The 23,860-nt window shown below is 51.0% G+C and overlaps 2 protein-coding genes across 5 annotated transcripts; both read right to left on the reverse strand.

The window, feature by feature from the left end:
* Positions 1 to 8,527: 8,527 nt before the first annotated feature.
* Mrm1 (mitochondrial rRNA methyltransferase 1) lies at positions 8,528 to 15,026 on the reverse strand. Of its 2 annotated transcripts, none has more exons than XM_027950334.3 (5): positions 13,253 to 15,026; positions 12,972 to 13,065; positions 9,676 to 9,808; positions 9,460 to 9,579; positions 8,528 to 9,218 (listed from the first exon to the last, which is right to left on the reverse strand). In XM_027950334.3, the coding sequence occupies exons 1-5, from the start codon at positions 13,789 to 13,791 to the stop codon at positions 9,106 to 9,108; spliced, it is 999 nt and encodes a 332-aa protein (XP_027806135.2). In that variant the 5' UTR covers positions 13,792 to 15,026; the 3' UTR covers positions 8,528 to 9,105. The 2 variants fall into 2 exon arrangements, with proteins under 2 accessions (XP_027806135.2, XP_027806134.2); XM_027950333.3 differs by having other exon boundaries at positions 13,214 to 15,026.
* Positions 15,027 to 15,122: 96 nt separating this feature from the next.
* On the reverse strand, positions 15,123 to 22,428 carry Dhrs11 (dehydrogenase/reductase 11). 3 transcript variants are annotated; one of them, XM_027950260.2, is made up of 7 exons: positions 22,114 to 22,428; positions 19,215 to 19,424; positions 17,732 to 17,826; positions 16,864 to 16,993; positions 16,124 to 16,216; positions 15,858 to 15,923; positions 15,123 to 15,736 (listed from the first exon to the last, which is right to left on the reverse strand). In XM_027950260.2, the coding sequence occupies exons 1-7, from the start codon at positions 22,258 to 22,260 to the stop codon at positions 15,695 to 15,697; spliced, it is 783 nt and encodes a 260-aa protein (XP_027806061.1). In that variant the 5' UTR covers positions 22,261 to 22,428; the 3' UTR covers positions 15,123 to 15,694. The 3 variants fall into 3 exon arrangements, with proteins under 3 accessions (XP_027806061.1, XP_027806062.1, XP_027806060.2); XM_027950261.2 differs by lacking the exon at positions 15,858 to 15,923; XM_027950259.2 differs by having other exon boundaries at positions 15,123 to 15,923.
* Positions 22,429 to 23,860: the final 1,432 nt, after the last annotated feature.

Below are 23,860 nucleotides of genomic sequence, written 5' to 3' on the forward strand. Positions count from 1 at the left end.
AATAACAAGTATTATAGTAAGGATGTGGAGAAATTGGAACTCTTGTGCACAGTTGGTGGGAATGTCAAATAGTGTCACTGCTGTGGAAATTCCTCAAAAAATTAAAACTCAAACTCCCATATGATTAGACATTCCCACTTCGGGTATATAGCCAAAATAATTGGAAGCAGGGTCTTTTTTTTTTTTTTTTGTACTGGGGATTGAACTCAGGAGCACTTGACCACTGAGCCACATCCCCAGCGCTGTTCTGTATTATATTTAGAGACAGGGTCTCACCGTGTTGCTTGGCACCTCAATGCTCACTGTTGCTGAGGCTGGCTTTGAACTCACGAGCCTCTTGCCTCAGCCTCCTGAGCTGCTGGAATTACAGGCATGTGCCACAGCGCTTGGTTTTAAAGCAAGATCTTGAAGAGATTTGCACACCCTGTTCACAGCAGCATTATTCACAATAGCCAAGCAGAGGAAGCAACCCAAGTGCTCAGCAATGGATGAATGGATAAATGAAATGTGATGTGGACATCCAACAGGGTGTTACTCAATCTTAAAAAAGAAGGAAATTCTGACACATATGACAACATGGATGGACTTTAAGGACATTATACTAAATGAAAAAAATCATAAAAAGATAAATACTTACGACTCCACCGGCAGGAGGTATTTAAAGTTGCCACACTCAGGGCTGGGGGCATAGCTCAGGGCTAAGACATGTGCCCACCACATTTAACCCTCAGCATCAATAACAATAATAATGATAATAAAGTTGTCGAACTCATACAAACAGGAAATAGAGTGATGTTTGTTAGATGCTGGGGTGGAGGGGAGCTGCTATTTAAAGGTGAGGCCCGGCATCATTGCACACGCCTGTAATCTCTGACTCAGGAGGCTGAGGCAGGAGGATGGCAAGTTGGAGGTCAGCCTCAGCAACTTAGCAAGTCCCTGTCTCAAAAATAAGATATAATAGAGTTATATAATATCAGTTTTTTAAGGTGAAAAAGATTACAGATCTTAACTCTAGTCGACTAGACACTTAAAAAATGGTTATACTGAGTGGTAACAACAGCAAAGACTTTGGGGTCAGACAGACTTTGGTTTGTACTGTAGCTCTGTGGTTTCCTAGCTATGTGACCTGGGACTAGTTGACACACATCTCCAAGTCTCCCCAACTCATAGGGTTGTTGTGATCATAATGTCGCTTAAAAAAGCAGGTGACCTGCCTAGGACATAGACAGCAGTTTTATGAAATTCTATCATGTTCTAGAAAAAAATTAAAAACAACATGTGTAGGGGCTACCCAGGTCGGAGCCCAGGGTTGGGGCAGCTGCCCACCCTGAGCTGACTGACCAGCCCCCTGCCACTCTGTATTCCCACTACCTCTCTGCCCCATTTCCTCCCACTGTTCTACCCTCCCCCACCCCCTTTTTTTTTTGCCGACTTCCTGCTGTATCTGCAACACATAGTAGGTGCTCAGTAAATACTTGTTAATTGACAATATGAGCTAAGCCTTGCCCTTCTGTCCTCAGAGGCCCTCTATCCTCAACCCTACTCCTATCCTGATGGGGTCTGCCACTTTAAGGATCCCCACTCCCAGGTCCTGGTAGGGGAGGGGGAGCCCCACTTTCCCTGCAGCCCCAGGGTCCCCAGCTGTCACTCCACCCCGGCCTCAGCACCAATTCTGTCCATCAATACCAGCCTCTGGCAGCCACACTTGGACGCCCACCCCAATCAATAACCAGCGGCTGCCATCGATCAGCCCCCAGGGCAATGGGAGCTGGGGAAGAGGCAAGGAAAGGGACAGGCAGGAAGTGCAGACAGGGCCCAGAGAAGGGGCAGCCACAGGGAGCCCCTGTGACCCAGCCAGGCAGCAAAACTCAGAGGCAAAGATGAATGAATGAGGAGACCCCAGGCATGAGACGAGAAGGGCAGAGCAGCAGCCTCGCCTCGGAGGAGGGCTCCTGAGAAGGAGGAAGGAGGGACCAAGGGAGGGTTGGTGAAGGCCTACCTCAGACCAGGGACACCTTGGGCAAGCTCCAGGGCCACCCTGGGAGAAAGCAGTTCCTGGCTCCTCCTTACAGGGGGGACACTAAGCTCAGAGGTTAAGAAAACTCATGCAAAGCCTGCACCTGGAGGGTTAGTATCAGAGCCAGGATTTGAACCCAGGTCTGGTGTCAGGAGTCGAGACTCTTGGCAGCATCCCACAGGAGCCCTGAGCGGTCACGGCCATTCTCCCAGCCTGGCCCCCCTCACCCCCATGCAGCCTAGCAGGAAGCCCAGCACGCCCCCATGCCCCACTTAGAGCTTGTCAAGATGGCTCTGGGGAGGAGGGCTGGGTGGGGGATGCAGAGGGCCTGCATAGGGAGGAGTGGAATGGGTGGGGATGCAGATCTGCTTGGTCTCAGCAGCAGCCTACTAGCTGGGGCGATTCTCTCCCCCCACTCCACTCCCTGCTCCCCTGGGCAAGTCACACATCCCTGCTGAGGTAAGTTGGTGAGAGCGCCTACTCCAAGCATCCCAAGGATTAAGTGAGATACCATGGGCATGTGGCCAGTACATAATAAATGCATGTCCCATCATCGCCATCATCATGGCCATCACCAAATGGCTTCCCGGACTCATACCCACTAAGGTGACATTGTCTTAAGCATGTGTGTCAGCCTGGGGGGTCAGGTTTAGACAATCCAGCCCTGTGTGTGTAGCCCCATCTGTGGGAGGAGCCCCGCAAGGTCTGGGTGCAGATGGTCTCAGCAGAGCCCAGGGGCTGAGGGGGGTCTACAGAGCATCCCCTCAGCCCCCAATTAGCTCCCTTGTTCAGGAGAATCAAGAGCAGCTGTGGCTGCTGGGTAATTTGACGTGCCTCCTCTGATGCTGTCTGGAAGTGGAAGGTCAAGGCCAGCTGGAAATGGGCTGAGAGACTTCCCCCTCCAACCGGATATAGAGAGGAGGAGGGCGATTCCATTAGTCCTAACCTCAGGATTCACTCCTGTGTCCAAGTGTCATTTTTAAACACGGGATGTGAGCCCAGCCATGTGCTGGGACCTGGGAAACTGATTCCCACCTTGATAATGGGGCTGGTGTGTGTGGGCGTGGCTTATGTGTCTGCAGGGCCTGAGCGGTAGGGGGCCTTTTAGACTAGTTATATGGAGGGACCAAGTTCACTGTCTTTCCATTTTTGCTTTTTTTTCTTTTCTTTCTCTCTTTTATTTTTTTTTTCGGGGGGGGGGGCGGTGGAGTACTGGGGATTAAACTCAGGGGCACTTGATCACTGAGTCACAACTCCAGCCCATAAGTTTGGTTTTTTAATACTGGGATTGAATGAAGGGCACTTCACCACTAAACTACATCCCAAATGCTTTTTATTTATTTATTTTTTATTTCTTTTATTGGGTACTGGGTATTGAACTCAGAGGCACTTGACCACTGAGCCACATCCCCAACCCTATTTTATATTTTATTTAGAGACAGGGTCTCACTAAGTTGCTTAGGGCCTCACTTTTGCTGAGGCTGGCTTTGAACTCATGATCCTCCTGCCTCAGCCCTCCTGAGCCACTGGGATTACAGGCATGCACCACTGCACCTGGCTTCCATTTTTGCTTTCTAAGGGAAACGGTTCATGGACTTTATTTGAGGTCTCAGATAAACCACAAAAGGTACTCTTTCTCCTGGAGACTCCCTTCTGACACCCACAAACCATAGCAGAAAAGCTAGAAGCCTGAGGGGTCAGAGGTGCAGAAGGCCCAGGTACCACCTGTCCTCCCTCCCCAACAGCTGGGGAAGTGTGTCCTCTGAAAGTAATATCATGACAGCTGGGCAAGGGCAGGGGTAGAGGACAGGCGTTTTCATAAAAATCCTTCTTGGAGTGTAGTTCAGAGAAACCTTGTTTAGAAGCAGCCCCTGCAGAGCCCCAGGTATAAATCTCCTGGTCCCATTCAGCTCCTGGCCCCTCTTCTCAATATGGGAAAGAAGCTGGGCTGATCACTGGGATCGGAGCTCATGCCTTCCCTGCTTCTCGGGGACTTGCTAATGGTCCTCCTCTCTAACCCTGCCTCCCCTCTACCACCCCAGGCGTCTAAACAAGTTTCTGCATTTTAAAAGATGTTTCTGATTGCAGTTTGCCATAGTAAAATAATTGTTATCAGTTATTGAGGATTTACAATTTGTAGGGCACTCAGCTAACCCCTGAGGTACAGCATCAGCATTTTACAGAAAAGGCAAATTAATGTCCTAGAGGATAAGCAACTTGCCATCTAGGTAGCAAGAGGTGAGAGGGGATTGGAACCCAAGACAGGCACATTCGCACTATGTCATGCAGCCTTCCGTGGCCGGGTTGGGATGATAGGACCCATGGACAGAACTCGATGAGGACTGGTAAAGGATGGGCCACGTGCGGAGGCGCGGTCCCTGACCAGGCCTCTAGGACCCTCAGAAGAAGGGACAATGATGGCTTCCTGGTCAGTAGCTGCCTCTCCTGGCATAAAAACCCCTCCATGCACATCTGGAGCATAGACCCCAGAAAGTGAGGGACACTGAGCTCAGGGCTGGGAGGGAGGCAGTTAGAACTTTCTGGACGCCTCTCCTAGCAGGATGAGCCAAGACCACCAGGGAGGTGTTAATGAAACAGGGAAGCTGTGAACAGACCCAGGAGTGATTCCAATCTGACACCTCTACCCCAGCCCCCATCAGTAATGAGCTGGGACCTGCCCTTCTCCCCAGAGAGGGGTGAGGGAAGAAGTCCATCTCTGTAGATTCAGAAGCACTGACCCCTCCCCCACCCATCACCATCATCTTCATTATTACTACTTGCACTGCAGTAAATAGCTCACATTTATTGAGCACCTACTAATGTGTCCCAGGCACTGCTGATCTTTTTTATAATCCTATTATTAATCCTCACCTATAAACCTTAAACCTCTATGGTAAATAGTATTCTTATCTCCATTTTATGGATGAAGAAACTGAGGCTCCATCAGGTTAAGTGACTCTCGACTAAAGCAGAACAGACACTGGGACCCGGGACTGACTCAGAAGTCTGTGTTCTTTGTGCTTTTGGTAAAGCCCCTGACACACGCCCACACGGACCCCACAAGGAAGGCACATCTGTGTGGCTCCATAGCTGGAGCTGGAGTGGTGGGGAAAGGCAGCATGTCCACTGTGTGTCCCCCATCTGTGCTCTCAAGTTTCTTTTCCACATGTGTGCAGTGAGAATTGGGGTGGGGCGGGGGACTCCAGTTCTGCCCACTTCCGGGAAAGCAAAGAGAGAAGGGTTTTGACTGGGGAGGGCTGAGGAAGAGGGCAGGGGCTGCTGGGCAGATGCATGCCTCCCAGCTGCAGGAAGGAGCCAGGCCTCTCTATGAGTGGAGCGCCATGTTTGTAAACATCATTAATCAGGGATTAGCAGATGGGCGTGCTAATTGCACCTGTGCAAGTGAGAGACCTCAAGGTTGATTACATTTACAAACTGTGGGGCTCCCTGGCGCCTGACCCTGCGGGAATGATGTGTGTGTGAGAGGGTCTAGTTTAGCCTTCTGGCAAAAGATCCCAGCTCTGGAGGGGGCTCAAGGTGCTGGCCCCTCTTCAGCTGCTCTGAGGATACCAGAGGCTCTTCTCTTGGGGGTGGGGAAGTGATGGTGCATTTTGGCTGAAATGGGCCCCACCGCCTGGAAGAAAAGCACAGCTGCTCCCTGACCTCAGAGTCTGCATTTAGGTGTCCCAAGGAAAAGCTGCCATCCTCCTCCAGGCTTGGGGTGGAGGGCTTTCTGTAATGACCTCTTTGAATCCAGACCAATTTGAAGTGGATACTGTTGTGATCTCCATTTTTGTAGATGATGAAAACAAAGGCTGCCAACTGAGGGGACTGTCCACATCTCCATGACTGCGAGTCAGAGCTGGAACTCCAACAAAGCCCTGTTGAACAGCCATTGCCCTGCTCTGAACCAACGCTGTTCTCTCTGATTTTATCTCAGCCAACTTCTAGGTTCCGTGTGGGGCTTGGTCAAGAGAGCAGAGCGGACTTTGTACCCCACAGGGAGGGAGCACTGGGATATCTGTGTTCTTTTTTGTCACGTGTATGGCAGGGTTCTGCAGAGAAACCAACAGGGTGCATGTGTACCTGTGTTTAAAGAGATTATATGGAACTGGCTCATGCAATTATGGAGGAGGGCAGGTCCCAAGATCTGCAGGGTGAGTCAGCCAGCTGGAAACCCAAGAGGTCGATGGCATAGCTCCCATCCAAAGGTCAGTAGGCTGAAAAATCAGGAGGAGTTTTTCCCCCTGAGTCTGAAGGCAGGAATTCTTTTGCCTGGGGAATGGTCAGCCTTTTGTTTTATTCAGGCTCTCAACTGACTAGATGTGGCCCACCACATTAGGGAGGGTAGTCTGCTTTACACTGCTGATTCAAATCTTAATTTCTTCCACAAACACCCTCATAGAAACACCCAGAATAATGTTTGACCCAAACCTGGGTAACCCATGCTCCAGTCGAATTGACACAAAATCAACCATCACATCAGAGTTTGTACTAATGTGTTAGTCCTGGGTTAGTCCTGGGGTGCCCAGTCCTTTAGCCTACAGATCATCTTTGTCCCCCCTGGTGCTGGGATCAAACCCAGGGCCTAGCACACTCTAGTCAAGCGCTCTACACCCCAGAACAATAGGACATTTTTACTGATAACTTTTATTTCTAATTTCCCTCCTGGGAAAGGGGTAGAGAGAGCTGGTCGGAATGGCACCATCCCTAATCTACAGATGAGGAGTCTGGGAAGCTAAGTAGTATGTCATGGAGCCGAGACCGGAAAGCACATCTTCCAAAGACCCTAAGGGACAGATGAAGCATCATCCTGGCCCAAACTTTCAAGCATGAGCTCAAAGACACAGGCGTGAACATGGAGCATTGCTTGGACATGAAGCGTGGTGCAAAGCGCAAGGGAGTCTCAGACCCCAGTGGTACACTATCAACTGGGAGCTTTAAGAAATACTGAAACCTGGTTCCTTCCCCAGAGATCGTTTCTTAGAGGCTGGTCCTTCTGGGTATTTAGAATGCTAAGAGTTCTCTCTCTCTCTGGCCCCATGGCTGCAAGGTTCCACCAAAGTAAAAAAATTTTAAATAAGTAAAAATAGTAACTTAAAAAGTTAAAAATCACTACACCTGGCTCTTGGTCAAGGGTGCAGGGGTGGCAGAGGCATCCTAGTATCTGCTGCGCTCAAGCTCAGCAGAGGTCAGAACCTGTGTGGCAATTAGGATCAGAAAGTTCCAGAGGGGACAGATGCTAGTAGGGAAGAGTCGAGCTTATGAAGGGGCTTTGTCCTCTTTCTTGAGATGAAAAACTATGGGCTGGGCATGTGGCTCAAGCAGTGATGTGCTTGCCTGGCATGCATGGGGCGCTGGGTTCAATCCTCAGCACCCCATAAAGATATTGTGTCCATTGAAAAATAAATATTAAAAAAATTCTCTCTCTCTCTCTTCTCTCTCCTCTCAAAAAAAAATTAAAAAAGAAAAACTATGACTTTAAAATGATCTTGGGAACTTTTTAAGGAAATTCAAATCTTGTTCTAAATTGGCATTGCCCTCACAATTGCAAGCTAAATCCACAGCAGATGGGAGTCCAGAAGAAAAAGATGGAACTATTTATTGAGCATCTACTACATATGAAATACTGAATTCCTGTTGCTCTCCATATCCTCTCAGGAATCCAGCAAGTAGTATTATTTCCATCATGGAGGAGTTGACTGTTGCTCAGGTGTGTAGGGAACTTGCCTCAAATCACAGTGACCAGGATTACAACTTAGGGATTGCTGCTCTGCCAACCTGTGCTCCAGTGCAGTGGTTCTCAACCAGAGATGATGTGGAGATGTTGAGACAGCTCCGTTTTCATAACAGGGGACAGGAGGGCAGTGCTACTGGTGTCTAGTGCCTAGAAGCCAGGAATGCTGCTAAATGTCCTATAATGCTCGGGACAGTTCTCACGGCAAAGAATTAATTATCTGGTCCCAAGTGGCAGTAGTGCCAAGGTTGAGAGGCACTGCTCTGGTGGCCCTTAGCCATGGCTGCAAGTTAGACCCATCTAGGGGCAGGGGGACAGTTTAGAAAGCCTGATGATCAGGATGCAACTAGACCTCTGAACGGGTACTCTGGCAGCAGTGTTGGGCTTGTTTCTTTCTTTCTTTTTAAAGAATTTAACCTTTATTTATCTGTTGTTGTTTTTATGTGGTGCTGAGAAGCGCATTCTGCATTACTTAGGCTGTGGCTTCTGCACCACTTGTGGGGCCTCGGTGAAGGCACACCAAATCTGTCTGGCTTGCACAATAAGTAGCAATCCCATCCCCACCACCCCACACTCAGGGCAGGGGCGTTGCTTCTATGAGTGGTGTGTATGTGTATGGGGGAGGGGGTGTCACTGCTAATTTTTTGATTCTAATGGAACTGCAGCCGGGAGTCTCTCCAGGTGGCTGCAAAAGCTTTCCAGAACTGTGGACCAAAGAGCGAGGCTGCCACCTAATGGACGAATTGGGACAAATCAGCCCATTCATGGAGTGCTTAATGGATGATACCAGGTGATGTTTTATTTGCTCCTCACAACAACCCTGTGAGGTAGGTAGGTGCAGACCAAGGTCCTGGGCACCACAAGATGAAGACATGTACTTAAGGCCCACATGGGGACTGTCCTTGATTTGTACTTCGTCTATCCCACAGGAAGGCCTCGGCCTCCCTCCACATCCTCACACTCAACATTCACCACAGGCAACACCTGGTCAGGAGCAGTCAGACCCTGGACTGGGCTGCCTGATTCCCTTCTGAAGCCTCAACTTCCACTCGACTTTTGCCATAGCCCATCCTGGAAATCACCAAACTACATCTTCAACTGCAGGTCCACAGCAAAATAGGAGACTGAACTCCTCCGGTCTTTACTGCAGGGTCCCCGGCCATACAGTTAATGACTGACATCAAGGAACAGGGGCTTGGGTGTACACTCCAGAAGAGGTGCCAGCAGGCCAGACCTGGGGATGTGTGTGCAACTGTCCTGGCACCATCACGTGCACTTCGTGGACAGCCCCCTAAGCCCCCATTTGCCTCTCTTTTTCTGATCCTGAAGACGATTCTGGGTGCTGAGCGACTCAGAGTCCTTTGGACATAGCTGGTGGTTCTTGTGGGTCTTTGAGGGGCTTCTCTGTCTTCTCCACTGCATGGAAACCTTTCCTCTGGCTGCAAATGGAGTGAAGAAGAATTCCTGCACCGACAGACGAGGGAAAGAGACTGAGGAGAGGAAGGTATACGTACGGGGAGCCTTGACCCATGCCAGGCTCTCCCTCACTTCATCCCTAAAGGAAGTATTCTCCCCATTTTGCACACGAAGCAACTGACACAGAAGGACCAGGTAGCTTGTTTAGAATTCAGTCAGAAAATGGTATGGGAGAAAAGCAGCACTTGTGTGGTTAGAGGCCATCAGGAAAGGGAAGAAGCTGACTCACCTGCAGCCACGGACACATTCAAGGACTCGAGTCCGGGAGGCAGCTGGCGCCCTGGCAGAATGGTAAGGAGGAGCCGACAGGAGGCCTGCACCTCCTGGGACAGACCAGAACCCTCGTTCCCTGCAGGGCACAGGGCAGAGGGTTAGGCAACCCAGCTAGACACCAAGTGCTCAGGAAACATGCATTGGAGCAAGAAGAGCAGGGACATCTACCTACCCAGCACGAGGAGAGTAGGCTGGTCCCAGAGGAACTCTAAGCAACTCATGATGGGGGTTTGGGAGGACTGCGAAACCTCAGGCCCCGGGCAGCCCACGGTGCCTGCCACAAGCCAGCCTTGCTGGGCTTTGGCCTGAAAGAGAAAACACTGTGTTTTAGCTCACAAATCTTCATCAGAGCCCTGGGGAAATGGAGCCCAGTCTTCACCACATGTGCCCTTGCTTAAAGATGCATTCAGTTCTGTCAAGTTATTAAACACCTCGATCTGTGCAGGCTATTGTAGGCACCGAGAATGAGGCTGTGAACAAAAGAAACAGAACAGAATCCCAGCCTGTGGAAGGCCTTGTTGAAATGACATGTGAGTGTAGACCTGGAGAGGATGAGGGGCGCCACGTGGACATCTGGGGGAAGAATGCTCTGAGCATTCTAGGAATGCAAAGGCCCAGAGGCCTTGCTTACCTGCACATGTGAGGAACAGTAAGGAGGCCACAGAACAAGGCTTACGTAAGGGAGGACCTTGAAAGCCACTGAAAGGACTTGGGCTTTTACTCTGAGATGCAAAAGCTTTGAAAGGTTTGGATAGAAAAGTAATATGGTCTGACTTACATTTCAACAGTATCACTCTGCCTGCCATGCTGAGAATCAGAACAGACGGAAGACCAGTGAGGCTTCTGCAATGAGTCAAGAGACAATGGTGCAGCCGGCAGTGGTGGAGGCTTGGGAGGCTGAGGCAGGAGGATCATGAGTTCAAAGCCAGACTCAGCAAAAGTGAGGTGCTAAGCAACTCAGTGAGACCCTGTCTCTAAATAACATACAAAATGGAACTGGGGATGTGGCTCAATGGCTGAGTGCCCGAGTACAATCCCTGGTACAAAAACAAGAGAGAGAGACAATCGTGGCCTGGACTATGGTAGCAATGGAGAGTTTGAGCAGTGAAACTTTCACTGGCAATAACTCCAAGATAAAGCCAATAGGATTTGGCCACAGGTGGAATGGGGGCATGGTATGAGAGCAGGAAGTCAAGGATGGCACCATGGTTTCTAGCCAAAGGGATGGAGTTGCCACAGTTGGACTGGGTAAGCTTCAGAAGGAAAGATACTCAGTTTTGAACATGTTGTTTGAAATGCCCACTAGGAATAAAAAAGAGCTTCAGAGGAGACAGGTAGATGAGTGAATCTGGAGTTCAGGGGTGAGAGCTGGGCTAGGGTACACATCTAGGAGATGGTATTTAAAGCCATGAGACAAGATGAGATCAACAAAGTGAATATTCAGAAAGGAGATCCAGGGACTGAGATCTGGGAAAATTTAACGTTTGGGCACGAGGGAGTTGAGAAGGAATCACCAAAGTCAACTTCAAGAAAGAGCACAGTAGCCAAATGCAGTGGTGCACACCTGTAATCTCAGCAGCTGGGGAGGCTGAGGAAGAAGGACCGCAAGGTCAAAGCCAGCCTCAGCAACTTAGAGAGGCCCTAAGCAACTCAGTGAGGCCCTGTCTTTAATAAAATATAAAAAAGGGCTGGGGATGTGGGTCAGTGGGTAATCACTCCTGGGTTCAATCTCCAGTACCAAAAAAAAAAAAGAAAGAACACAGTGATGGGGCTGGGGTTGTAGCTCAATGGTAAAGCACTTACCTGGCATGTGTGAGGCACTGGGTTTGATTCTCAGTACCACGTATAAATACATAAGTAAATAAATTATAAAGATCCATTGACAAATAACAACAAATTAAAAAGAAACAAAGAACACAGAACAGGAGAAAAATGAAATAGAATGGGCTGGTGGTACGGCTCAATGGTACAGCACCTGCCTCACATGGTGAGGCGCTAGGTTCAGTCCTCAGCACCACTGAGCATTTTAAAAGCCTAGGTGAATAAGGGGAGGAATATCACATGGAGGAAAGAGTGGTCATCTGTGCCAGATGTTGCAGATGGCTTATGTCAGATAAGGACTGAAACAGACCCTTGACTATAGCAACATGGAGGACACCGGTGACCTTGTCAAAGGCTTCAATTCAGCATGGGATTGAGGTCAGGAGAGAATGAGAACATCTGTGAATGTGACGAGAATGAAAGTGAGAAAATGGAGAAAAAAGAACTTGCTGGAGCAGTGTCTTTTAAGTGGGCAGGAAGGTCCGGGGCCCAGCACGGCCTTTGCTTGAGGCACCTCCAGTTCTTCCATGGTGACAGAAGGCAAGACAGCCCTATGGGCCAAGCTGCTGGTGGGAGGAGGCAGATGTCCTGAATGGAGCTTACGGAATCAGAGTGTTTGTGTTTTTTCAAGAGCTACTTGTTGAGAGGCTGGGGGTGAGGAAGGGAAACTTCATCTCCTACTAGGCTTGGCCAGAGTTCCTCTGAAGGGGACTCCCTGTAAGAAGGAATAGCCAGAAAACACTTCTGGGGATGTGCTGTTCAATGTAGTAGCCATGAGCCACATGTGACTACTAAGCAATGGAAATGTGACTACTCCAGGTAGATATGTGCTGTATGTGAAAACTGTTAAATGAGATGTAAAATATTAATGATATTTAAAATGATAATATTTTGGATATAATAGGGTAAGTTACTAAAATTAATTTCACCTTTCAACGTGGCTAGTAGAAAATATGAAGTTACTACGTGGCTGGCATTGTCTTTTTATTGTGCAACTTTGTTTCAGAGCTCTCCTTTTCAAGAGGGAATTTCTCACAGGACGACCGTCAGAGGGGCTGCCAAATGCAGTGCAATACTGCCCTCTTGTGGCCAGCAGGGGGAACAACTGAAAACGGACGGATAGAGGGACCACAGAAGTTCCTCCCTCAAGTTTACCCCTTCCTAGAAATCAAAGGCATACAGGTCCCCTTGTTCAATGATCCTTTCAAGCTGTGCCCCTACTCAAGGACCACAAATCTCCTGTTCCCCAGCTCCCCAGGGCTAAACAGCAAGCATCGCTTAAGACCTACATAGCAATGAGACACTGAAGTACCCTTAAAGAAGCGGGAAAGAAGACTGCCTGGGGAAGCGTGCTGGAGATTGAACCCAGGGCCTTGTGCTTGCTAAGCAAGTGCTCGACCACTGAGCCACATCCCTAGCCCAGGAGTGCAGCAAAGGGAACGATGCCAGAAAGCCCCTAACTTCAGAACTTTTCTTTTGGTGGTTTTGAAAACTCCAGGACCCTTCCCTTCCCAATGGGATTTAGAAGGCCGTAGGAATCAATGCGCACACGCACCCTTCTCTCTCCTTCCACCACTCACTGCTTAAAAACGGTGGCTGAGCTAAGCTCATCTCTTTCTTTCCCGTTCCTTCCCCCTCTCCATTTACCTGTAAAAAACCTGCCAGGTCGTCAGTAGAGAACACATCCATCACCTCCATAGCCCCCGCACTGGCCTTGCTGACTACTGGAGTGAGCGGGCAGCTGTAAAGATTCCCGGCCCCAGCATTAGGTTGGTCAATCTCAAACCTGGCGCCCCACCCACCCCCGGGCTCCCAAGGGCTAGGGGTGCAAGTTCTGGCAAAGGGGAGGAACCACCCAAAGGCCAAGGTGCTTAGGAACTCGACTGCACCTCCAAGTTGGGTACATGGGGAATAAGGAGTGCCCGTGCCTGTTTCTCTGGCTTATAATGACTTTGTCCACTCCGAGGAAGTGAGCGGAGCGCAGGACAGCACCAAGATTCCGGGGATCCTGGAGCCCCTCAAGGACGAGGCACAGTCGCTGGTGGTTGTCGCCTGGGCTTACTTCCTCCGCTTCCCTGCAAGGCCGGGGCCGCAGCGGGCTCACCTCCATGCAGACGCCCTGGTGCACGTGGTGGCGGCACAGGGCGTCCAGTTTCTGCCGCCTGGGCCGCAGAACTGGGATGTCCCGCGCCTCCGCTTCCCGGAGCAGCTCGGCCCGCTCTCCCTGTAGTCCAGCCCTGCCGGCTTGGAGCAGGAGCCGGGCCACTCGGCGGCGGGCGGCTCGCAGAGCCAGGAGACACGGGGACAAGCCAAACAGCAGCTCTAGCCGCGGGGTCGGCGCCAAGTCATCCAGCCTCAGGCGGCTTAGTTCCTCCCCGCCAGGCCGCACCCCACGGGAGAAATGACGGGCCACCAGACGACCAGAGCAGTAACAGGTAGCGACCGTGAGGGTCGAGAGCAGCCCCATTGTGCGGGCCGTGCCGGGAAGCCCCCAGCTGCGTCCTGGCGAGGAGTCACCGCCACGTGCAGGTGAAGAGGACACAACGGCTGCTCTCAGGGACGAACAGACCCCACTACCAGCTCGAGGACTCCCTGAACCCGACAGCTGAGCCACACAGTGCCCGTCCACCCCCCACCCCTCCGCGATTTCCACGTGGGTCCTGCGCTTCCGGGTTCCGGCAGCCCCACCCCCTGCCCCACGACGCACTGCGCATGCCGGATCGCCAGGACGTGCCCACAGCGCTCTCTGCAGGGCTGGATGAGCCGAGAGCGCTACCCACAGCGGAGAGCTGGCGGACCCGCAGTGAGGCTGAGCCGGCTTTGCGGCTGTCCCCCGATAAGTCCCAAGAGCGCGGGGGGCCGGCGCGTTCGGCCACACACTAGCAAATGAGAATTCACGGAACAGGTTGGCCTTCCTCCTGTTCAACCAAGTCAGTCTTGATGCCTCTCTCCCCACATCCAGGCGCGTCCCATTTGGGGACTTTTCCCAGAGGCTTCTCCTTGTCAGACCTCATCACCAATTAATAGGACCCCAACCATACTTCCCAAACCTTGGCCGCTCATTCTCTTCCCAAGTCATATCTCGGCCTCTCATGTCCCTGATGACTAGCCCAACTGATGCATTACTACAGGTAATGGCTGGACTCCTTTGCTCAATGCTCAGATCCCTAGTGACCCAGGACACACCTCTTCTCTCTCTCTCTCACACACACACACACACACACGCACGCACGCACACAGGACCTTTTTTTCTCATTAATTTTAGTCTTGCTGTGTTGCCCCGGCTAGCCTCGAACTCATCTCCTCCTGCCTCAACCTTCCATATATTCATTCAGTCCCATCTTGCTCCTACACTGTTTGTTGTTTCGTTTTTGATACCAGGGATTGAACCCAGGGGAGCTTTACCACTGAGCCACATCCTCAGCCCCTTTTATTTTTTGAGACAGGGTCTCATTGAGTTGCTCAGGGCCTTGCAAAATTGCTGAGGCTGGCCACCAATTTGCCATCTCCTGCCTCAGCCTCTGGACTTGCTGAGATCACAGATGCTCCCACTACATCCGTCCTGTTCTTAGTTTTTAGCGTGCTATTCACACAGCACTGCACACCCTGTTTGTCTTCTCTTTGTCTTTAGCAAACTCCTCTCCATTTTTAAAACCCAACCCAAACTTCTCCTGCTCCCTAAGGTAATCCACAGTCCAGAAGTGATGTCCCACATCCACCCATGTGAAAGAAATTCTGAGACACAAACCATTTGGATCACAGAGGAGGAAGAATTGAAAGACATTCCTGAAGTTCAGGTTGGTTGTGATTTTCCTTTTTTAATTATCACAGTGAAATCTACTGGGAGCCAGGCCCTGGGATTCTGCTCTTATAGTCAGAGTGGAGGGATGGTCCCACTCGAAGCACAGAAACCTAGATTGGGCTGGAGAGCTGGAAAGGGGAAGGGAAGGGGAAGCAGTGGGGCAGGGAGAGAAGGAAAGCTGGAGCCCTGGGTAACCATTCAGATGTAAGGTGAGGGCCTCTCTCTGCCACTCCAACCTTGAAGGGCAGAGATTGGGATGCAAGAAGATGGGGGAGCCCCCCTTTTGGCCATATCCCCTTTGCCAGTTGAAAGGGAAGCCTGAGGAGAGCAAAGGTGAAGGAGACCAAGGAGGAAACTCACAGCGTGTTAACAGGAAAAGCAATGAGGGCCCCCACCTCCTCTCCCCAGCCCATTTTTCACATTTGCAGTGGAAATGATTTGACAAGATATTAAAACTTCAAACAAAATTTCTAGCCCTTGGGGTAGAGACAGAAATCAACACCTAAAATCCAGAGGCAGGAGCCAAGCCATCAGGAGTAGGGAGGGAAGGAAGAGCTCCCACAGGACACTAGACCACCTGCTCTGTGGGCCTCATCTGGATGTCTCCAATCTGTGGAAGGCACAAGGCTTGAGGCAGCCAGGACACTCCCCACCCCTTAAAGCCTCCCTGCTCCCCTCCTGTGGGGATGGATGGGCTCTTCCAGGGGGTGGACAGTCAAAGCCAAACTCACCTGGACATGTGGGGGGCTGCTGAGGACATAGATGACAGCCTCAGCCACATCCTCAGGTTTGAGACACTGAGAGTACCAGGGGAAAGGTTGAGACAAGGAGAGAACGGACCCAAGTTCTTTCCCACCACTGAGGTCCTCTCCAGTGTCCACGTTCCCACCCCAACCCTCCAGGAGGGGTAACAAACTGGACCGAAGGGTGGAGACTGAGGCCAGGGTTCCCTGTCTTAGGGATTGGGTGCCTTTACCAGGCCCAGAGGGAAGCCCACCTTCATGACTTCATAGGTAGCAGCTGCTTTTTCAGGGTCCTTGTCATGGAGTCTGAAGGCAAACTGGGTCTCCACCACACCTGGAGAAATGCACTGGGCCAACAGAAGGGCCTAATCAGAGGGTGAGCTTTTCAAGGCCTTGGGGAGGTTGGGAGGAAAGGATGGAGGTCGCAGGGCCCCAACTTCCATGGTGATGGCAGCCCAGTGTCCAGCAAACACACCCTCCCTCCAAAGGTGCCACTGTCAAAGATCACATGTTCCCTACCATGAACAGAGCCCTTCCTATATCTCAGCTAAATGACTGACAAAATGGCATTTCTTAAAGGCTCCTAAACATTAGGTGGAAAGAGGGAAGGAGAAAGAGGAATGAAACTCCACATTTTACAAATAAGACTGAAGCTTGGAGAGATCCAGTGACTTGCCCAAGATAATGTAGCCTTCAAGGAAAGAGCCTAGAGTTGTGGCATCCAGCCATTGTGTACCTGGTTTCCCACAATCCCTGGCTTTCCCCTAGTTTCACTCAAGCATGTTCCCAAGTCAGCCCTCTACTGGTTACTGGTGAAATGAAGAATCTCAAGAGCTGAGCAAGGCCATGCAAGGAGCAACAGAGCCCAGGGGTTCTGTACCCAGTTCACTCCCACAGACTTGAAACACCCACCCTGACCATGAGCTTCTGGGCAGCATGTGACAGGAGGGCCTCTGCCCACCCCATCCCCACCAAGCCTAGGCCACAGCCTCACCGTGGCTCGAATGTGGGTCTGGGCCTCCCGAAGCTCTTGTCTCAATCCCTCAGTCAGCGCAGTGACGGTGTATTTGGTTGCACTATAGAAATGGGTCGCAGAGTTGGGTGGGACTCGGTGACCAGACATGCTGGGTGGAAAGAGGGAAGGAGAAAGAGGAGTGAAACTCCACAGAAACAGGCAGTGAATGCCCTCTGCCATCCTGGTCAACCCCATACCCAGAGGCCAATGGGAAAACATCTAAAGTGGAATTCTGTGGTAACCCCCACAGCCCACTGAATCTAACTTTTTTTTTGGCAGGGGGTACTAGGGATTGAACCCAGGGGCACTTGGCCACTGAGCCATATCCCCAGCCCTTTTTTGTATTTTATTTAGAGACAAGGTCTCACTGAGTTGCTTAGCATCTCGCCATTGCTGAGGCTGGCTTTGAACTTGCAATCCTCCTGCCTCAGCCTCCAGAGCCTCTGGGATTACAGGTGTGTGCCACCATGCCTGGGTGAATCCTGGAATATCTCCAGAAGCAGGAATAGGCCATGTCACCACTCAGGATGGGGTCTCCCCAAAGGTTGAGCCTATGTAGTCTTTCTCTGTGCCACCTGCCACCTGTATAGGATATTCATCCTAGCACCTGAAGACAGGATGTGTGCAGTCCCAGGAGAGTTCCGGGGTTTGGCTGCAGAGGGAAGGGGCTAGACTGCCCATTCTGGCCAAGCAGGGACTAGCACTTTCTCTCATTGGAATTGCACCTTCTGGATATTTTCCCACCAAGGAAACTGAAGTCCAAAGAGGTCAAGTGAGCAGCAGCAGATCACCCACCCTGGAGGGCAAGTGATGACTTCAGTTTTCTGTGTAGGCCACCAGCCCTCACCTGTTGATGTTAATGATGTGCCCGTCATCCACATTCCGCTCCTTCATGGACTGGTAGGCTTCCCGTGTACAGATGCTGAGAGCCAGCACGTTTACCTGTAGGCCAGGGAGGGCAGTGGGGTATCTCCAGCTTGGGCCTGACAAAGCAGGTGACAGAACCAGAGCCCAATGGCAGGCCAAGGGCACCCTATCTTCTCCATAGGTTCCCCTCCACTAAAAGCTGCCTCCCGCCAGACGATGGCAAAGGTAGCTCCTCTTGGTTGGCCTCATCACCCCCAAATGTAAATCCCTCAAACCCATCCAGACCTGGGAGACCATTTTGGCTATCCCTGCTGTACGAGAAAGAACCTGCCTTAATAATCATTTCCTTTTCTTCCCCCAAATAGCCAACCTTCTCAGGGACAGTGTCCCTGTCCCTGCTCCTTCCCCAACCAACTGAAAACCTTCCTAAAATGTCTTTAAACTCTCTTTCTCCAAGAAGGCACCCCAGCCTTTCCTGCCATCCACAGCCATCTTCCTCCCTTGAGACCATGAGTGTCAAGGAGAAGCCCGCCTTTTATACCTGTCTTTAACCTGGGTCCCATCCCAGAGCCCAGGTGCAGAGACTCTTCAGAGGGTGGGGTCACTGCCACTCCTGCTCTCTATGGCAGAGGTGACCCCAAGTCCCCACTTTCATGGAGCAGAGGTCTAAAGCAGTGTCTGCTGTGGAGCGCCTGCCTGACTCCACCCTTTAGCTTCATCCCCAGGACAAGCAGAGTTTTCAGCAACTCCTCACACCTCCCCTCTTGCACAGAAAGGGAACAGCTGACAGATTTCTTTATCAGGTGTCTGAGTCAAAAATCAGGACAGACCACCCTTAGTGTGGACCCCCCTTGGTGCTTAGGGCAGCAGGAGGAGTTGGAAGCAGGAAAATCAGCCTTGTTTCTCCCCTTCTTATAAGTGTGGGGTTGTGGTTTAGATGGAGGAGGAAAAATGGATTCCCTGGGACCATGTGAGGAAATCTCCCAGGTCTTTGGGTTTTGGGGCAGGGGAGAGAAGATGCTTTCTTAGGATGATCCTAGTAAACTTAGGCAATCTTCAAGTTGAAAGGGACCTTTGGGACTTAATAAGTCCCTTCTTTAACAGATGGGCAAGTTGAGGTCAAGGTTTAGAGACCCACTTGCTGCAGGTTAAGAGCCATGACCATGATCTCCCCGGAAGACTCTGAGAACAGGGCTTCATTTTTATTGTTCATTCCTTCATTTCCAGATCCAAGCATCTACTAGATACTAAACCTATTGATACCAGACGTGGAAAGGATTGTGGGGGAAAGAAGCATCCTGTTTAGACATTGCTTTCAACTTCTCCAAACACTGTCATATTCTAATGTCATCCCATAACATCACTCTTACTACATAGATATCCTATCCCCAACAGCCCTCCAGCTCATAGGCCCCTGGCTCTGGCTCTCCTCCCTACCCAGACCCCAGGCCTGGACCCCTTACGTTGAACATGTTCTTCCAACCGCTGGTGCTGCCTGAGAGCAGGGTGTCAGGCCGGGCCAGGCCAGCATTGTTGATGCAGATGTCCACACCACCATGCTGAGAGCGCACAGCTGAGAACATGGAGAGGATGTCCTCCTCATTTGACAGGTCACATCTGTAGGGGATCAAAGTCCCGGGGTAGCCTGCACTCTTACATTCAGCAGCCAGCTCCTATGAAACCCAACAGGGGTCTCACTGGGGTGAGCTGCACATTCCCATACCCCCCCACCTGGAGTTGTACCTCCCTCCTTGTCACCACTCATAGGACTCTGTCCTTTGGCAGCCACCTTTTGGCCACATAGATGGGCTGCCCATCCCCCAAAGCTTGTCCTCCTTGGTCAAAGTCCAGAGGGTGAGGGCACTCCCTGAGTGAGGGAGGGGGAAAGTTGAGTGGATCATCAGAAGAAGGAACCTCACGTATAAACTCAAGTTTTCAATTCTAAGGAGGAAGAAACAAGGCAGGGATCCTAGGAATGGGGTGGGGAATCCTCTTTTCAGCCTCTTCACAAGAATACCTCCTCTGCCCGCAAGTAGGATGCACCTTTTGCCCTACTTCATGCTTCTTCCACAAGTCACTGAGCTGGCTATCCAAGGTGTCAGTTCTCTCCTCCCCACTGATATCAATCGATCCCTCTCAGAAAGGCTCATCTCCGAACCATTACCCTCCCTTGCAGTCAGTTTGGCAAAACTCAAAGGTGTGTTCTCACACCTACACCTTCCATTGAAGCCCAGCTGCCCACCTCCTCTTTCCCTCTACCTCCAGAAGGGGTAAGGATGTCAGGACAGATTGTTTATTCCTCTAACCCCTGGTACACCTCCCTCTACCCCCATGTTTCCCTGGAGATTATGAGGCAAGTAGGTGGCAGGTGGTAGGTGACAGGTGACACAGGGCACCCTCTACGCAACTCCAGAGGATGTACCTGAGAAAGCAAAGCCAGTGAAAGACAGCTGTGAGGGAGTTGGTATTCAGAAGAAAGAAGAAAACAGGCTGGACGGCCTAGAAGGCATTTGAGATTTGTGAAGGTGACATGTGGTGGGGGTAGTGGGTACCTAGAGGAAGGCCAGCTTGGCCAGCTGCCTTAGCCTGGAGCCCCTTCCTCCTCCCAAACCAAGCTAGGAATAAAGGGTTGAATCAGGTGACTGGAGAAATTCATTTCTGCTCTTTCTGTGAGTCTTCTGGGACTCAAACACCCTCTCTGCCTGATTTTATTGCTCAGAACCACCTCAGGAAATAGAGTTTCTCTTTGAAGAAAGCCAAAACCCAAAGTCTGCTCTAATATCCATGAATTAACCAATCAATAAAAGCAGACTATGGGTAAGAAAGCCTGGAATTTGGGGATCCTCTTTAGAAAAGTTTCCACACCAACCCCAAACCTCAGTCCTGGGTCAAACATTCAAAACCTCTAGCTCCTGCTCAGCAGAGGACCAAAGGAAGCCAACCTGCCCCAGCACACAACATCCCCCTTTTTTCAGGGGCTGAGAACTGATTTCTCTATTGCTGTCTTCTCACTGCGCCTCCTTCACCTACTCTCAAAACCAAACTGAAACCCCTCACAGCAGGAGCATTCTCCAGTCATGATAGAGAGTCATTCTTGGAGCTGCATGATCAACCTGGGGATCCTCTTGGGATTCAGGGTTCCCCTTTCCTGCTAGCTTGGGGTATATAAGAAAGCAAGAATGGCTTCAGAATTAGGGGATTCTGTTCAATCCCTGATCTCTAGGTTCCAAAGCTAGGGCTGGGCCCTGAGCTTATTCTAAGAAAAGAAAGGGAGAGGCAGAGTGGGGCAATGATGGAGCCAGGTGACCTTAGGATTATCTGGGAGGTTATAAAAAGTACCTTTGATCAGCAGCAGGGGAGGGGAACCTTCCTTCCTGTATACCTTCTCCCTCTGTCCCCACCCAAGGCCTCCTGATCTTCTTTCTACCTGGAGACTTTGAGCGATGGTGGAGATAGTGTCCTACAACTAAGCACTAGTCCACGCCTTGAGAGTGGTCTTGCCAGGGCAAATCCAGATAACCTGTAATGGAAATTTCTCGTCTCCTTCCTCCCTGCCCCAAATAGCCAAGTTCATTTCCTTTCTGAGCCCTTGTCACTCATAACTCTGGGGGTTTCCAACCCCATGTTAAGAGAAAAAACAGAAGTTCTGCTGGATCTACATTGTTTTATCCCCTCAGAGTTTACATATTTGACACCCTGTTTCATCTACTCAGTCCCACCTGGGGAACTTAACTGGAGAAAAGTGTACCAGTAAATATTGCATTCATCCCTCTTGCCTGTGGGGCATGGGTTAACTTTCAGACTTGGGGGAGGTAGGGCGTTCTTCAGAAGAGACCCCACCCTAATCCTCCTCAGTCCTGGATCAAACTTTCAAAATCTCCAGCTCCTGTTCTTCTTCAGGCCAGCACTTTGCCTGGTGCGACGGGTGAGGTCTGGAGACCAGAAGCCAACCAGCCACTAAGGTTAGAAAGCTTGCTATTCTTCTGCCTGCCTACCTAGCCCCTGACCTCAGGCTTCCCCCTTCCCTCAGGCCAATATTCTGGGCCGGAGGGTGCCCAGGAGGGGATAGCAGAAGAGAATACCACGGGTGGCTCAGACTCGGTACAATGGAGCAGGGGGTTGTTAGGAGTAACTGGCCCCTTTAAAGACCGGACTTAGAAGGTAGAAGCCTCCCATTAGGCATCTGAGAGACCTCTTCTACCAGGCAACTCCTGCTCCCAAGCCTGTTGCAAAAGGTCCCTTGATTTCAGGCAAGTGAGGATAGGGTCATAGCCAGGCTCCGGCTACTCCTCTTCACCAACCCGGAGTCCTACCCCGCGGAAACGATGTCCTCCAGAGTCTCCGCTCTCCGGCGGGCCTTACCTCAATGTTGCCCACGGTGCGGGCACAACCCACCACCTTCAATCCCTGCTGGACCAAGGCCCGGGCTACCGCTGCGCCGATGCCCCCAGAGGCTCCGGTCACCAGGGCCAGCCGGCCGCGCCACCGCTCCATGCCGGCTCTGGCCATAATCCCTAGCTTCCCGCCCACCTCGCTCGGGGAACAGGGCACTAGAATCTCTGAGCTTAGTCCCGCGTCGCCAAGGCTCTGCCGCTCTTCCGTTATTGCGGCGGTAGCCGCCTCCAAGCTGCGGGCGTCGGCGCCGCACTTCGACCCACCCCCAAGCGGGCCGGCCGCGGGCCAGGACTCCGCCCTCCAGTCCTCAGCTCCCGGCCACATCCTGCCGGAGGTCGGCCGAGGCCTGGTCGCCCCGCCCTTCCTGTCCCGCCCCCTCCGCGGCCTCCGGAAACTGTACGTTCCGCTGTGCGGGCGGGCGCGGGAGGGTCTTGCTTCCAGTGTGAGCTTTACCCGCTTGCGTCAAGAAAACTTAAGCCAAACGGGGAATTTCTCTAGACCAGAGGACACATACATACATGGCCTCTTGTTCAGTCTTCTTTCCCTGTTCCTGATCCTGGGAAAGCCAAAATGAGGCTATAAGAGCGCTTGAGGTGACTCCAGCACCCTTCCCAACAGTCTATGACTGATGGAGATGATGGAGTCCCGGAAAGGTCAAGTGTCCCCCGCTACCCGATACCTTGGCTTTATAGCCAGGGAGAACTAAATGATTAAAAATTGAAATAACCGCAAGGGCCACTTGGGGGATTTTGCTCCCAAGTGGCCCTACTGTCTCCAACTGTCCTGGAACTGCCTTCCCCACATTGTAGCAGTTGTCAAGATGCATACCACAGATTACAGCAAGAGATAACAACTGTACTGAATGCTTACTGTGGCAAATTTTTAAAGCACTTTAAATATATTAACTAATCTGCACAACCACTCTGAGATAGTACACACACTACTCAAAGCCAGGGCCTCATGCATGCCCTGGACCACTGAGCTACATACATTTGCATCCAATATCCTCATTTAAAAATCTTTTTTTTGGGGGGGTGGGGGGGGCGCAGTGCTGAAGATCATCAAACCTAGAACTTCATGCATGCTATGGAAGCATTCCACCAGAGCTACATCACCAGTTAGTAAATGCTTTAAATTTTTTTTTTTTTTTTTTAGTTTGTGTATGGACACGTTTTTTTATGTGGTGCTGAGTATTGAAAGAACCCAGTGCCTCCCTTGCCAGGCAAGTGCTCTTCCACTGAGCCACAACCCCAGCCCCAGTAAATGCAGTTTTTAACCAGGGTGTCCCTATGTTGCTCAGCCTTCCGAAGTGGCTGGGGTTACAGATGCACACACCTGTTTCCCATGTCTCCTTTTTTGGGGGGTGGCAGGGTTGGTGGTACTGGGGATTGAATTCAAGTGCATTATTGCTGAGCCACATCCCCAGTCCTTTTTTTTTTTTTTTCTTCTTTTTTTCAGAGAAGGTCTCACTAAATTGCTGACGGTGGCCTCAAACTTGGATACCCCTGCCTCAGCCTCCTGAGTCACTGGGATTACAGGCATGCACCACTGTACCCATGCGTTATCCATTATTTTAAAGATAAGTATATGGATAGAAAAAGGGGTAAAGCATGATATAGACCACAGCACTGTAATCTCAGGCCAGTGTACTCCTAAACCTTCTCAAGTTGTTGGTTTTATTCAGAGTAGAGCTCACTTTGCTATCTGCTCACTC

Source organism: Marmota flaviventris, chromosome 17 (assembly GCF_047511675.1).
Source record: "Marmota flaviventris isolate mMarFla1 chromosome 17, mMarFla1.hap1, whole genome shotgun sequence".
In the NCBI taxonomy this organism is placed as follows: Eukaryota; Metazoa; Chordata; class Mammalia; order Rodentia; family Sciuridae; genus Marmota; species Marmota flaviventris.